Source organism: Plectropomus leopardus, chromosome 21 (genome assembly GCF_026936395.1).
Source record: "Plectropomus leopardus strain MGB_pleo_1.0 chromosome 21, ASM2693639v1, whole genome shotgun sequence".
In the NCBI taxonomy this organism is placed as follows: domain Eukaryota; kingdom Metazoa; phylum Chordata; class Actinopteri; order Perciformes; family Serranidae; genus Plectropomus; species Plectropomus leopardus.
This window is the reverse complement of record NC_142196.1, coordinates 11,350,458-11,365,935: the sequence shown is the minus strand read 5'-3', so window position 1 is coordinate 11,365,935 and position 15,478 is coordinate 11,350,458. Positions and strand designations below refer to the sequence as shown.

The 15,478-nt window shown below is 38.5% G+C and overlaps 1 protein-coding gene across 3 annotated transcripts; it reads left to right on the top strand.

Annotated features, from left to right (window-relative positions):
* Positions 1-605: 605 nt before the first annotated feature.
* nup58 (nucleoporin 58) lies at positions 606-15,235 on the top strand. 3 transcript variants are annotated; one of them, XM_042510220.2, is made up of 14 exons: positions 606-1,022; positions 1,726-1,895; positions 1,996-2,028; positions 2,124-2,402; positions 2,747-2,915; positions 3,133-3,198; positions 3,605-3,779; positions 4,871-4,950; positions 5,165-5,283; positions 5,550-5,632; positions 5,818-6,019; positions 11,542-11,625; positions 13,067-13,165; positions 13,571-15,235. In XM_042510220.2, the coding sequence occupies exons 1-14, from the start codon at positions 943-945 to the stop codon at positions 13,735-13,737; spliced, it is 1,806 nt and encodes a 601-aa protein (XP_042366154.2). In that variant the 5' UTR covers positions 606-942; the 3' UTR covers positions 13,738-15,235. The 3 variants fall into 3 exon arrangements, with proteins under 3 accessions (XP_042366154.2, XP_042366155.2, XP_042366156.2); XM_042510221.2 differs by lacking the exon at positions 11,542-11,625; XM_042510222.2 differs by lacking the exons at positions 11,542-11,625; positions 13,067-13,165.
* The last annotated feature ends 243 nt before the right edge of the window (positions 15,236-15,478 follow it).

Genomic DNA, 15,478 nt, shown 5'->3' with positions numbered 1-15,478 from the left:
CAAAAACTTACTAGTATTACCCTATAAAACACATTACAAAAGTGTACGAAATAGTAGTAAGGGTGGCGCTTAAAGAGGGATTCAAATTAAGTGGAACGAAATAAAGCGTATTGTAAAGGTATTTTGATATGAAATATGTTGCAACGTAAATCATGTTATATCTGGATTATAAATCTAGCTACAGCTATACAATCATTTATATGCAGTATAAACCCATAGACTGCAAGTCTATGTATAAAACACAGTAGAGAGAGAAATGACTAAATAAGTAAAACCAATAGAGTAAAAAAAGAAGGAAATTAGTCACGCATCAAATGGAGCAATTGTGGATATATTGCAAAATACTTCAAAATGACCCCGAAAAAAGCATGTTAATAAGACATCATTGTGCATAAAGTCTTTAAAAACTATTTTGGAAATGCCATACCAATAGTCCAATCTACCTCTTTTAACACACAAAGTTGCGTCTTTTATTTTGAAAGCAAAGCCGGAGGAAACGTCCGCCAGTGCTAAAGTTGCCACTTTGCGCATGTGTGAGGCGTCACGCGATATGAAAAAACAGCGATAGGGACGACGGGAAATGTAGTTTATAAAAAAACATTACCCAAAATGCAATCGCTTTCGGGAAATTCCAGGCGGGGAATAGGAAAAGTAATACCATGCGAGTATTCGCTCTGCGATATTTGGCAGCGTTAACAATATAAAAACAACAGTAAGAGGAGCTAAAGCATAACAAAACGGACATATCATTACGCATGTTTTGGATAAAGCCACATTTTCTTCGCTTTTGAGTAAAAGCACGAGCGCGGATTTGGCCCTCACGCGGGCATCTCTTAGCTAACTAGCGTGTTAGCTGGGATGCTGGGTTGCTCGCTGAGTGTCTTAATGAGTGGCCGAAGTCCAACCGCCAGTTTGTGCTAAATGTGTGCCTCTTAAGACAAAATGTCTGGCTTTAACTTTGGATCAGGGACTCTTGGTTCCACCAGCACCGGTGGGGGTTTCACATTTGGTGGCGCAGCCAGGTAACCTTAATGACATGTTTCAAATAGCCGACATAGCTAACGTTAGCATAGCCATACGTTAGCGTAGCCAGACGTTAGCAGATATCTTGCATGGCTTCATAACAATACCATAGTCTCTGTACGTTATAATTTAGAGTAAACGCTTTTGTGAAGCAAATGAATGCGTGTGGAGTTTTTTACTTGGTGTGGTGAAAGTTCAGTGTTATGTTTTGTCTGCTGTGTACCTGTGGCTTGTCCTGACAAGTAAACGAAACTGTATACTGGGGTATCATAGCTTTCACTTTGAACTATAGAGTTTAATTTTTGCAAACTGCATGTTTTACTAATAATCTGTTGTCCCTGGGCTACATGTAGAAAGTTAGAAGGCATGTCCTTGAAATTGACGCCTTTCCAGTCAGTACAAGGGTTTGAAATTTTGCACCAGCTAAATACTGGGAAAATAGGCAGGTGGCTGCTAGATTTGCTTTACTCACCTACTAATAAAACAAATTTAATCTCCTGATTGGCTGGGGAAGTTTGGATTAAGTTTATTTCCAACACTGCTAATTATGTTGATTAAGTACTTTCTAATAAAAAAGAAAAAAAAATAGCACTACTGTGACAGTGACAAATATCTCTTGTTTCTTAAATTTCTACTTGACTCTGATACCATGGAAGAACTGTGATCATATATGACAATATTCTTTGCATTTTGCCTCATTAGTGTGCCTGCAGCCAACACTGGTGGCTTTTCTATTGGAACTGCTCTGGGTACAGCAACCGCCACCCCTGCCGCAGCTGCCACCACCAGCATCACCCCATCTCTTGGTCTCGGGGGCAGCCTCTTTGGTCAGAAGCCCAGTGGAGGATTCTCTGTCAACACACCTGCCTCAAGTAATATTTCAATGCAGTCACAAAAATGAGTGTAACCAACATGTCTGGCAGTAGCAGCCATATATACCTTGTCTTATGCTGTCATGTTGCTGTCCTTTAGGCGCTGCCGCACCCACGACAGGCCTTACATTAGGTATGTTTGTTTTTCTTGGATATCTTTTTAAATAAGATCTTGGAAAGTTATGAAAACAGGTCATAACCTTGATTTCTGCATATGTTTTCTCCCAGGTGCCCCAGCTTCTACAGCTGCATCTACTGGCTTCAGCTTGGCCTTCAACAAGCCCACCGCCTCAGCAACACCCTTCTCCCTCACCACCACTTCCACCCCTTCATCAGCCTCTGTAGGGGCAGGTTTATCATTTGGCTCTGTCCTGACATCCACGGCTCCACAGCAGCCTGCAGCCGCAGGCTTCACCCTTGGTCTTGGTGGCACAACCACCACCACAGCAGCAGCCTCAACAGGCCCAACACTCGGCGGGAGTCTCTTTTCCAACACTTTGTCCACAGGTGAGATGCAAACATACATCCTGAGCTTGTGCACATGTATGTACACTGTGCTAAGAGCTCAGAACAATGATAAAATGTTGTTACAATATTTATATAAAAGCAGGATTTGTATACAAAGGAGGCAAAGTCAATAAAGAAAGTCTTTATTGGCATAAAAAAACAATAATCAAAGGGTTTTTTTTGTAGTTTTTGTCAATGGTTAAGCAGTGTAGTTTTGACCTTTTTATAGTGCTGTGATTTCTGATTTTCAATAAGGACATTAATGTTTTTAATTGCCCCCACTGCAGTGGTTTCTGAAAGTAGTACTGCACATTATTATGACTTATGTTTTCTTGGTGTTACAGGTTTGGGTCAGAGCACTCTTGGAGGAGGAGGCGGGTTAACGTTGGGTTCCCTTTTAGCTACCTCCACAGCAGCATCAGCGGCACCTGCCCCCAATGTTGGCCTGGGTGGAGTCGACTTCAGCACTTCCTCTGAGAATAAGAGCGACACATCATCTGGAGCCAATGCGCAGTAAGTCCCATTGAACAACATACACGTGGTTCTTTACTGCATGGAAATGATAGAAATGTCCAGAACTGTCCATGCTTAAAAGAATAATGTAAAATTGTGTAAGCAACTGTTAACTAAGAAGCATTCTGTGTCTTCCTCTCCTGGGAATGTATATCTAATCGGCAAGGACTCTTCAGCTTGTTGTACTGATGAAAAACACTCTCCTTTCCTCCCTCAGGGACAGTAAAGCTTTGAAAGATGAGAACCTGCCACCAGTTATTTGTCAAGATGTCGAAAATTTCCAGTAAGTGCTGTTGTCTGTGTATATATTGTCACAGGATAAGATCCAGTTAGTAATTGGGCACATTGCTTGCTAGATTTGTGTAGCATCTGTTTAAAGACGCAAATGGTAACCTGTTTAATCAGTAACGTTTTTGTTTTTGAGGGGAAGTGACTCATTTGGGCTGTGTGTTGTGGCTAGAAGAATCATAAAGTCATAAAGCTATGAATTTAGGTGGAATGTGGGAATGTAGACTCCAAACAAGGTCAAACGTGACTCTAGGGGTTTTCCCAAGTGCAGGCTGATTGTCAATTAAAATTCCTGTTTAATTATAATAAAACACTAGTACTGCATACCAGTGCACCAATAATGTCTAACTGGAAACCATTTTGTGTTGTTGAATAACTGTCTTTCTTCCCCTGTTTTGTAGAAAATTTGTGAAAGACCAGAAACAGGTTCAGGAGGACATCAGCAGGATGTCATCAAAGGCCATTTCTAAAGTCCAAGATGACATTAAGAGCCTCAAACAGCTTCTCTCTGTCAGTGCCAGTGGTCTGCAGCGCCAGGCTTTGGCCATCGACAAGTTAAAGCTGGAGACAGCGCAGGTAAAAACAGTACATCTGCACACACAAGTCTAAGAGTAGAAAGTTATACGCAAGTCCTTTTATTTCTAATTTGCATATTTTATATAGTGATAGATAAACTTTCAGTTTGATTATACATCACAATGAATATGACTTCCTCAAATTCAGTCAAGAAATACACATGACCATTGGTCTTTTACATAGACACACTGTATGTGCATACTGTTGCCCTTTTTTTTAAGTCACTTTTTTTTTTTTACCAAGATGGATTAGAGATAATTTTTTTATAATGTAAAGCTAAATGGGACTTGATATTAATTAATTAATTGTCTAGGTTGAAGACCACATCTGTTACTCACACCAGGGCTGCAGTTAATTAAATATTAATAACAATCATTATTTTGGCTTCGCACAATTAGATGAACATGATCAACTGCAGTATTGACTTTTAAAATGCATTTGCTGCTCATAGAAATTGCTGTAAATTAAATCAAGTGCTCCCTAAACTGACAACCAGCCTGTGGAAAAACTTAACTGAATGTTGTGACAGTAAGCATGTGCATCACTGTACTGTGACTGCTGTAAAAACATAAAATAAAATAATAATAATTTAAATATTTTTCCACAGCAGTGGCTACATATCAATAGCACATGCACTGAATTCATGTGGGGGAAGAGAATTCTTTAAGGTCTTATTTTGATGCAAAGATTTGTTAATTAGTGGGATTGAAGCATAAGTTGAAAGTGAAGCAGTGCTCTGTGGATCTAGTTTTTGCTTAAAAGTTGTGGTGCAATATTATTTATGTTCTGCTTCCAGGATATGCAATAAATTCAATTGAAGAAACTTATTTTAAGTCTTTCTTTTGATGCAAACGAGTTGAGGAGAAAATGGGAATTAAAAGCAATGCTCTGTTTATTTAGACATGAAAGTGCAATAATATTTTGTCTCTAAAAAACACTAGATAATTGTGATATCAAGATTCATCAAAAATATTTGTTATTAACATTTTGTCCATAATCTTGCAAACTAAAAATGTTGAAAATGCTCTCCAAGAAAGAGATGTCCTCCTTTGATGTCTCTTTTTACCATCCTGTTTTTCTTTGTTCTCAAGGAGCTGAAAAATGCTGACATTGCACTGCGTACTCAGAAGACTCCCCCTGGACTTCAGCATGAGAACACTGCTCCATCAGAGTAAGTAAGATATCAGGTAGCAGTCCTGAAGGAAATCACGGGGGTTGTTCAGTAGTTCAGATGGCAGTAGTGTCAGCTTCTTGGCTTGTTGAGCCAACATCTCGCCACCCTCTCTAGTCTGAGATTTTTATATATATAATCTTGTATCCCTTCATTAATTCAACAAAGATGAAAAAAAACCCCAACAACATATGTGTAATTTTCCTGTGTCTAGTTATTTCCGCAGCCTGGTAGAGCAGTTTGAGGTGCAGTTGCAACAGTACCGGCAGCAGATAGAAGAACTTGAGAACCACCTGACAACGCAGAGCAGTGGCTCCCACATCACTCCTCAGGGTAAGAGGACAGTTGTCTAACTTTTGAAACAATCCAGGAAAATTGATCAAATGTGTCTTGTTATATCCAGTCCAGGCAAATAATAGGTCAGTTGGGAAATAATAAATGATAAATAAACGGATTAAAGTGGAAATATAAAGACTTTTTGTCTCTAATCTCTGACTCTTGCTGATCATCATTTCTTGCTCTTTTCCCCCCTCATCTTTTCATTAACTTGCCTAAAATGTGCAATCAGATTATGATATTATGTGTGTTTTTGTTTCCAGACCTGACCATGGCAATGCAGAAATTGTACCAGACATTTGTTGCACAGGCGGCCCAGCTCCAGTCTGTCCATGAGAATGTCAAGGTCAGTTAATTCACAAAACATTATTTTGAAAATGTGTTTAAAAATGTCCAAGGCTGTGATAAATGTTGTACCCATTGTCCAGATTCAAAGCAAATTGTAATTAAAAAGTACAAAGACTGTGTTAATTCCTGTATTTTTCAGTCCTGTTTTTTCTGTCCCTTTTGTGTTTATGTCCGATTTCATAGATCTTGAAGCACCAGTACCTCTCTTACCGGCGGGCCTTCCTGGAAGACTCAACGGATGTCTTTGAGTCCAAGCGCACATCTAACAGGAAGTGGCAGAGTACACCGCGAGTTACGACTGGACCCGCCCCGTTCTCCAGTGTGCCCAATGCTGCAGCGGTTGCCATGGCAGCCACGTTGACCCAGCAACAGCAGCCAACTCCAGGTCTGACTGCCTACAAGTTCTAGAAAGTTCTCACCTTGAAATGAAGGAGGGGGAGGAGAGGACAGGATAAGTGTGTATTTTTAAAACTAGGGAATGGTAGAAGGGGAAAGATCAAAGGGGGACAAAGGGGGTTATTAGAAATAATTAAAAACAAGAACAACGACAACAAAAAAACGCCTTAGTTTGTGCCAAATTATTGTGTCTGTACTTTCTCTAATGAAAGAGCAGCTAAAGAAAGCGGGAGAAAGGCAGAGATAATAGGAATCTGTTGCTAAGCTCTGACAGGAAACCTTAGTGCTGCCTTATCATCTTGTCATACAGAATGTCATACAAAAACTTTTAGTAATACCAAGACTATAATAACCTACTTCACCTAATTTCTCTCCTTCTCTCTGTGCTTTCTCTAATTGGATGTTGGAGCAGGTATACAAAAACTTTTAGTAATATCAAGGATATAATGACCTACTTCACCTAATTTCTCTCATTCTCTCTGTGCTTTCTCTAATTGGATGTTGAAGCAGGTATATGTGGTTGACATTATTTAACGGGAGAGAAAAATCCAGCTATCTTAATTTAATAACTTGAATTTTGAAGTTATAATTAGATTCTAAATTTTTGTTCCGTGAATTCTTGCAGTGAGCTCACTCGATGGAGGTTGTTATATGATCGAAGCATAAGATACTTGCTGTGTGATTTATATATATTTAAACATATTCTCTGAATGAGTAGTCATTCAGATGTTTGCTGTTTTGTTTTTTTTTTAAGATTGTGTCAGAGTGATCAGTTGATGTATAATTTATTATAATGTAGCTCCTACTCTCTTCAGTCCAACTGTCGAAGTCTTTTCGATGTAGAGAAGCTCCAAAAGCATCAGCTTACTTCACTGAAAACACAGGACTCATGAACATTTCATCAACAGAAATCATAGAAAGATTGTATCACCATTGTTCAGTGAAGCATGCAGCTTCTTTTGTTCAGGGTCTACCAATATTAGGCACAGTTTAGGCCAAGAGCCACACTTTGAAATAACTATACTTTAAATAATCAAACTAAAAGCCTGCATCACGTTGTATTAAAAAAACCCAATCCTATTTAGTAATACAATAAGTAAGATATATTCCTTAAGTGTCAACTATAATACCACATGTTAAATTCTTTCCATATTCTGCCAGTAAAAAAAACAAAACATTTGTGAAGATTATTCTAGACAGTATTAGTATCCAGCATAAGCAGACAATACTGATGTTTTTATTACACACACTGCTTATTCACTGATTGGCATCAGATGTGTGTTGGAATTTTTTTAGGGCTTGGTGATACATGTATCCCTAAAATATCTAAATAAGCCTGTACACTAATGTCATATTGTTACACTCACGCCAGCGCTCACTATTTGGCACACAAATCCACTTTTTATTAAACATTTAAAACTATGTTAAGAGTAGTGTCCATAATGGTTGTTGTCACATCTCAGAGGTGTTAAAACAGATGTTCAGCCTTTTTTGTAGGCTTTGGTTTGTAGGCCATTTTACTGGCATATCAGGGCACTCACTTACTATGAACAAATTTAACTACTATTTATATTAGCATGTTCCTGCTGTTTTTTTTCTCGTAAAGTGTAGTAAAATGTAATTCAAAAGTTTGTAAGCAATATTTTAATTGGATGGGGTTGCTAAGGCAACATGGTTTAAAAGTTCACATGGCAAAGCTTAAGCGTGGTTTCATTAGCCTCGTTTTTACAAAAGAACCCGTAAAATATGCCTAGTTATTTTCAGGTCCGTTAATCATCAGTTGTTAACAAGACAATGAATATGGCTTTTTTTCAGCGTGATAACATCGATATACTCTTACTCTCCCAGGACGAGCGGAAACTATTCTGAATAAACGTCAAGTAGGGATGGGAATAATTTACAAACCGTTGCTTTACCTCCATTTGCTGAACTAAAGTCCTTCGCCAACAAACTGTATTACCACTGTAGTTTAAAATCCACATGTGGTAGAAGTGCACACTACCTTGGTGCCTGCTGAAGAGTTTTTGTGGGTGTTTTTTTATTTCATGTATAGCCAAATCAATCTCCAATCATTTTTCTGAATCATCTGTTTTTAATGTAACCCTGTGTTCTCTGGGTATGCTAGCTGTCAAAAAAGGCTGCCTTGCGCTGTAATTTATTTCTAACTCATAGCTTTGCAAGTGTTAACCCCAGAGTTGGGTGCTACTTTACGAAATTGTTTTTTAAATGTTAATAATATTTAGCAAAGTTTCCATCCCTGTTGCCAAATAGTGGTTATTCACTAGTATTTGACTCAGTCATTCACAGACTTAGCCTAATCAGTCAGTATTTATTTACCTATTTATTTTAATTTTATTTTTTGTTAATTTGTATAACTGAATCTGTAATTGGAATGGCATAGTGGCAGGTGGCCAGTATCACAGCACTTACAACACTAACCAGGAAGATTCTTGTTTGACCCATATACTTGTTGGTGCGGTGGTTGAATGTTTCGGCCAAAAGGTTGTTTAAATGTGTGCCTCGGTGACGTAATGTGAAAGGTGCCAAAAGACTCAGGACTGAAAATATAAACTCTTCAATTAACTGAACTGTCATTTAAATTAAGATATTGTTTTTTCCATGACTGCACTTACTCTGTCTTAAAGTGGAAGCGAGGCTGGTGACTTTCTGAAATAGCCCCGGTCTTCGTCACTTGAACCGGCGTGCTCAGTATGTTGGTGTACAATCAAGTGTTGTGAAAGAAGATAAAGTTGGATGCTTATGTGGAAAGATCATTTACAATATGGAGAGTCAACAGTGGCAAAAATAGGCTGCACTGACTCACTGTTAAAGACTGCGTTTGGTTGGTTTGGTTGTTTTAGGCCATACCACTGTTACTTGATTTAAACAGTTTCACCTAAGGGCTACTGTCAGCGAAACAGGGCTGGATTATTCCACATTCACTTCAATAAAATGTAAATGTAGAGCAGAAGTGCTGTTGTAAGTTGTAATTTCAGGTATATTATACAAGGTGGTGGTACTTTGAACTTTTAAAGACAGAAATTCTTGAGAAAATCGACTTTCTCGTTCGTTTGATTTCATTGATTGAATCCAGATTGTTTGGTAGTTCATAAGAGGATGATTTTTGCTGCTTGCACTGGTGCTTTAGTACCAGTAATATTCATCGGTGCCAAACGAAACAGACAGATCATTGTGGTCAGATTGTATGTCCACAGAGTTAGGTTGATTGAGACACTGGTGAGAGCATAGCATTTTCAGCACTCGGAAGAGTGAGGGGAAAAAGTTATTTAATGTGATGTAAATTGGTCAGTTCACTCTCCAGCACATATCTGTATATTGCTGCTAGTTACAGTGGTGCTCGATAAACTCAACCTAATTGATTCTTTCTTGATGGAGCCGCTGTGTGTTTGGTAAAAAAACGCTGCTTTGGACATTCCAGTCCTCCTTTACACAACTTAAAAAAAAATTTTTGTAGGATTTAGAAACAGTTTTGGGCCGAGCTGGATGTCTGTTTTATTTAGATTCACAAGTTGTCCAGAATTTGTGTGAAATTCAGCTCACATTTTAACATTGTCTTCCACATCTCAACGTACTTGGCACAATAATGACTATTAAATTATGTAATAATTACTGGTTTGTCAAAGCTGTTTGGACCTAGAAGGTGATAGTGGATCTTTAGTCACCTTATTCCTGTATTTTGGGTATCTTCTCAATATCTGTCAGTAATACGAATGCAAACGCTGACTGCTGTATTTTCTTGAAGGCCAACAGCAGGAATGATCCCACTTACCTCTTTTTTTTGAGTGAAGGAATTAAAATGTGAATTTTTATTTTGGGGGAGGGTGTTTGGCACAGTACTAGCACCACAATTTGCCTACCGTGCTAAGCTCAACGTAAGTTATTCTGAAACTCAATAATGATTCAGAATTATGTATATGGTATCTTACTTTTTCTGTGCGATGTTGAGCCTCAGTCCAACAGTTCCCTAATATGGGCTTGATTAGTCTAAAATCAGAGTCTGATCTTCTGAGTTTTTGGCTGTCAAAGACTGTTTTGAATGTTATTCTCTCTTCATCATTTCCTTTATCCTTATTCCTCCTCCCATTATGCTGTTTTTGTAGTGGCTTTTCTATGAGTGGCTCCCAGGAGGTACTTCTGTTGCAAGTTGTGTTTCGAGGGTTTTTTTTGTGAGCTCTGGCAAGCTATACATTTGATAATGTTTATCTGAAAGCTAGACTGAATCTCTTAAAAAATCAGTTGCCTCACTGAATTCGGACTTGATCCAACCAAGAGAAGTGTTTGTAGCCTGGAATCATGTGTAGATTTATCAAAGGTGCAGCTTTTGTGTTTAGAAAACAACCACCAAGAATTTGGCTGTTACCATGTCTAAGAATACACTGGTGAAAAATGTTGAAACACAAACCACAAAGGTCATTTAATTCCTGTTGGAAAGATGGCCCGAAACGTAACCACGTTGACTTCCACAGGCAAACTGTAACATATCACTGAGTTTCCTTTTTTTTTTTTGACCAGTTTACACGGAGAGGCAGGCGTAGATGCCAAATTCACATTTCTTATCTAAATCTCGAGTGCTTTTACTTGTAGATGAATGTGTTAAAACTTATATAACCAATGCCTGTTGATACAGTATATTTAATATATAATATGGTGTGCCTTTTAAGCTATATACAATAATTGTGTGATGCATTTTTTTGGCGTATGCTAGTTCATTCACTCTCAGAAATCTTGAAAATTTGGAAACTTGTCAAATGCAGTAGCAGTTAGAAATTAACAATCAATTCTGTTCTAAACTGTTTGTTTGTGTTTTATGTAAGTGGAATTGCATATTAAATCGACAATAAATCCATTTTTAAACAAAGAAACGTTTGTCCTTGTTTCTTTTCGACTGAAGTTGTTTTAACAATGCAGACTAATTGGAAGCCTTACAAAATTTGAATACATTAAAAAATGCATAGAGGAAAAAAAAAGACAAGTTTCTGAGTGAAAGAACTAGCAGCATTTTTTTTATCATAGTTTGTCAGCAAAGGGATCTCTAAATGTTGTGTAACAGTATTTACTGGGTACATATATTTGTGCACTGCAGTTGTAAAAGCACAGTGTGTTTTCTGATTCTGCAGTCATTGTACTTTATTTCGAAAGCACACTGTGAGGGTTGTATAGAGAAGTTTAACTGCTGCAATCTTGTGATGTCCCTACAAACACAACCACAATGTTACACAACATATTGCAGACATTCTGTTTTTATTGCATTTAAAAACCTTAAAAACTAGTTCATTAAAAATCTACATTTTTGAGATAAAAAAAAAATCTTTTTAATATAAAGGCATATTTTCAGCATGATTAGTATGTTGATTTTATTTGACAGTAGTCATAATGTGTCCATATAGTGAATGTTCTCACTTTTTTTTTCTGTCAAAGGAGATGAACATAATTTACCTCACATACAAATACATTCAGAGGAGTAAAGCGTATGCTCTCTCTGTGCCTTAGGGACCCAGGCACCCTTGGGGGCAGGGTTTGGAAACCCCTTTGCTTCGGCAGTGGGCACTAGCTTGGGCTCGTCTACCCTTGGAGGTATTACCTCTGCGTTTTTTAAAATATGAATATTCCTTCTAGTTTTGTCCTTCCCTACCACATCATACCATATCCCTAATGCCTTCTAGCTTTTGCCAAGCAGCCTTTTTGTTTGCGGTATTTGTGTTTCCCTGTGTGAAAGTAGTAGTAGGCAGTATGTATGTGTCTGAGAGAATGGTGCAGTTAAAGCTTGGCAGTTCATTTCTTTTTTTTTCTGTTCTTCCTTGCGCGAGAGGTCAAGTGCGTTCACACCACAAGGAAACTGAGCAACACTTGCCACAGGTCACTGTGCCTTTACATGTGACAATTTTTTATTCCTTAATGAGGAGGAATGTGGCCAAGGAGATTCACCAGTATGTTATACTAAAGTGAATGCTCTGCCTTTGGATTTTAACTGGCAAATCCACTTGGCCACGACAGCCAGTTAAAAGTAACTGGGCAATGTGGGAACAAGTGGTCTGAACGCACACCAGGTTGGTGTGTTCTCTTGTAGCCGGTGTGTTTGGTAAAATCTTCCTTGTGTCATTTTTCTCCCTTTGGCCTTTGCTTTGCCATGCAGTGTACTCTGAGTCCTGCATTGTTCTGTAGGTCCCAGTCAGAAGTTCAGCTGTGCATACCACTCAATTGATTAGGTTGTGGCATTAGTTTTGCATATTGGTCATTCTGTGTCAAATCGGGTTTTTGATTAGATTTTAGTTGTTTTTTTTCCAGACTTAACATATGTGCTATTTGACACCAAAAAATAAATAGTGAGGATTGCATAATTTTTTGATTTTTTTTTTTGCACCTTGGAATTTTGTCATTTTCACACCTTTAAAAACCTCCTATAGAGGAAATCTTTTTAGTGCTTCTACATTCCACGGCAGCCTGTCTTACTTCAGACTGCAGGCTGCATCACTCATTTGTGGTAGTTTGTGTTTTTCTTAGCCGATATTCCACTGTATCAGCTGATAACACACGGCAACAGTGAATGTCTCCCCCACACAAACTTTGTTGCTGATGGTTAAGGCTGCGACTTTGCTGGTCAAGGTTTACCAAAGTTGAACTCCATGCCATGCAAAGATGCAAATTTTCCTCCTCCCTTTCACTGAATGGAAGTGAAGGGGAGGCACATATTTGCCCATTTTAATTTGGTGCATGTGTGCTGTACCCCAAGAGTTTTTGACTTTTTAAAATTTTTTTAGAGCGGTGAAAATGACGACATTCCTACTAGTGAAAAATTATACAATTGTCAAAATTCACCTAAAATTTTGACAGAACTTATTGTTTGATCTCAAATAGCATCTACGGATTATCAAGTACTGTGAGTCTTGCTAATTTGACACAGAATTACTGCCCACGTCTGCCTGTGTGTACTCCTGAGCCACTGCTACGTGTATTGATTCGTAGTATAGACTGTTTGCTGAGCCCAAACTGACTTCCATGTCACTCTCTCCCACAGGTTTTGGTGGTGGGCCAGGATTTGGTGGGGTGGGGACTGGGGGTTCTTCTTTTGCCTTCTCCTCCACCAGTAAGCCCACAGGAGGCAGTCTGAGTGCAGGTACATACATATATATTAAGCATATGTCATTAGAAGCAGTTGGACAAGCTTCCTGTACTGTCGAGTTACTCAGAGCAATGTGCAGCGACTGTATTATAAGTTTCTCTGGTTTCATCTCTGCTGTGAGGAGGCTTTGTTTACAGCATTATCCTTGTGTAGTCTTGTAAGCCTTTTATGCAAGTGTGATGGCAGTTTGGCCAACACATTTTGGGATATGGGATTTTACACCAGGTGGACAAAATCTCTTTACAACTTTGCAAATGCTGGAATCTTGTGTAATCTTATATTATATGGAAATTACTTATTATTTGGTCTTTTTTTTTGTTTTCCCTGACAATTTTTATGTTTTTTCCTCCTTTTTTTCTTTTTTTTTTCTCCCATGTCCACTGTCTTTTGCTTATCTAGGTTTTGGTAGCAGCAGCAGCTCAGGCTTCAACTTCAGTAACCCTGGAATCAACCCCTCGGCCGGCCTGACATTTGGCGTTTCTAACCCAGCAGCTGCAGGCTTCGGCGCAGCTCCCCTTCTCCAGCTCAAGAAACCCCCTGCTGGTAATAAAAGGGGCAAGAGATAGAACCAAGGAAAAACAGAGCCCTGTGACTGAGCAGCTGACTGGCTTTAGGTTTGTAGCGGGAAAGGCCTGGACTCCCAAAAGCATGTAAGTGCTATAATAATCATTATCCAACCTCATAACATCAGGGAATCATCAGGGCTGGCATTGAACCAACCGTATAACAGCCAACTCGGGATTATGCATTTAAAATCTCACAGAGGTATGTACTGGATTAAGACTGAGATAAAGTAATAAAGATACTTAAGTTAGAAAACATAAAAGCATTATCTTCCTATCAAACATTGGTCTGTATTGTTTACTGTTCTACACTAATTTGATTAAATTTAATTTGGTTCCAAATTGCCTCCAATATTGCCAATATTAGTCATCTGTCAAGTTGACCAAGTTTACATATTCCTACAAGATCCGTTTAAACAATACTATTATATCACATTGGCCTTATTAATACTTTGTACCATACTCCCAACCAATGTAGTAGACATTGGAGTGTATGGGAAGGTTAAAAACTATGTATGAATGATTATAAACATTGCTGCAAAATGCTGCCTGCACACAACATCCTGTAGTGCTACAATGCTTTTGGGAATGCCAGCCATAGACAGAGCTTACAAATCCTTGAGTTATCAGTGAGTAAATGCTTTTGTCTGAAAATTGTACACGATCAATGTGTTTTTGTGCTTTGAGGTGGACAGTGCAGTCGGTTCCATTGTGTTACACAAACTCTGTCAAACGCATAACTGCACTTGAAGGCCTCTGAAATGATGACTTGGCTCAGGTTTCGTCCAGGGAATGGGAAGATGAGGTAAAGGGAAAGAAGCTTATGAGGTTGGCCTGAACAGTGTAGTATCTGCCGAAGGTGTCAGTGGGGAGTATTATCTGATCCTAGATAGTTTTATAGGCACAGGAGAGTGTCCAGGGTGGGATTTTTGGGAAGCACAGTTTTATTTTTGTATCAAGTGGAAGAAGAGATGACATTCGGGAGGGGTATAAGGGCCCCTTGGGTTGGTCCATTATCTAGTCTACAAAATCTGTGTTGTTTTTGCTAGAGTCCATCCTTATCATTGTTTAATAATTACTTTTTAGACACATTTAGTTTGTCCCAACGTAAGAACTTGGGAGAGGAAACGCTATGCTGTTTGTATTCCATTTCTCCCATTAAATGGTAATTGAATCTGAAAGGGATTTCACGAGCAGATTCTACCTACGCAACTTAGACATGTGCTAGAATAAATTTGCACTTGCCAGTGTATATGACCTGACAGTGATTGTGTGAATGTGCATGTGTGCCTATTGCACAAGTATGAAATTGTCTCTCTTGTCTGTCATAGTTGCTGACTTCTTTTGCGAGTCAGGTGTGGCTGGGGCAATATTCTGCTTTTTTTTAATTGTCCATGTCAGTTCTGTTACCAAATACTGGTAGTTACTATTATTTTCTAATCACAGTCTGTGTAAACATTTATTTTCAAGAAGCTGTTTAATAATAAAATCTTCAATATGATTTTTTGCCTGTTTATGGCATCATTTCAATAAATATGTACAGTATGTTGACAGAATGGTGTCAGTCATGTGTTTGTCCGATTGTGTGTCACCTGATTTGGGACACTTCTAACTTCAATCTGACAATGACAACACATTCAATTCAGTTCAGTTCAGTTCAGCTTTATTTATAAAGCACATTTCGTGCAAAATTGCAATACATGGCGCTTGACAATAAAAAGAGAAATATAAACAACTATACACA

Excerpts from the sequence above, each read along its gene's own strand:
- nup58 (XM_042510220.2), top strand. The coding sequence starts at position 943 with ATGTCTGGCTTTAACTTTGGATCAGGGACTCTTGGTTCCACCAGCACC. Across the intron at positions 1,896-1,995 it reads TGTCAACACACCTGCCTCAA|GCGCTGCCGCACCCACGACA; the intron begins GTAATATTTCAA and ends GCTGTCCTTTAG. Across the intron at positions 4,951-5,164 it reads GAGAACACTGCTCCATCAGA|TTATTTCCGCAGCCTGGTAG; the intron begins GTAAGTAAGATA and ends TCCTGTGTCTAG.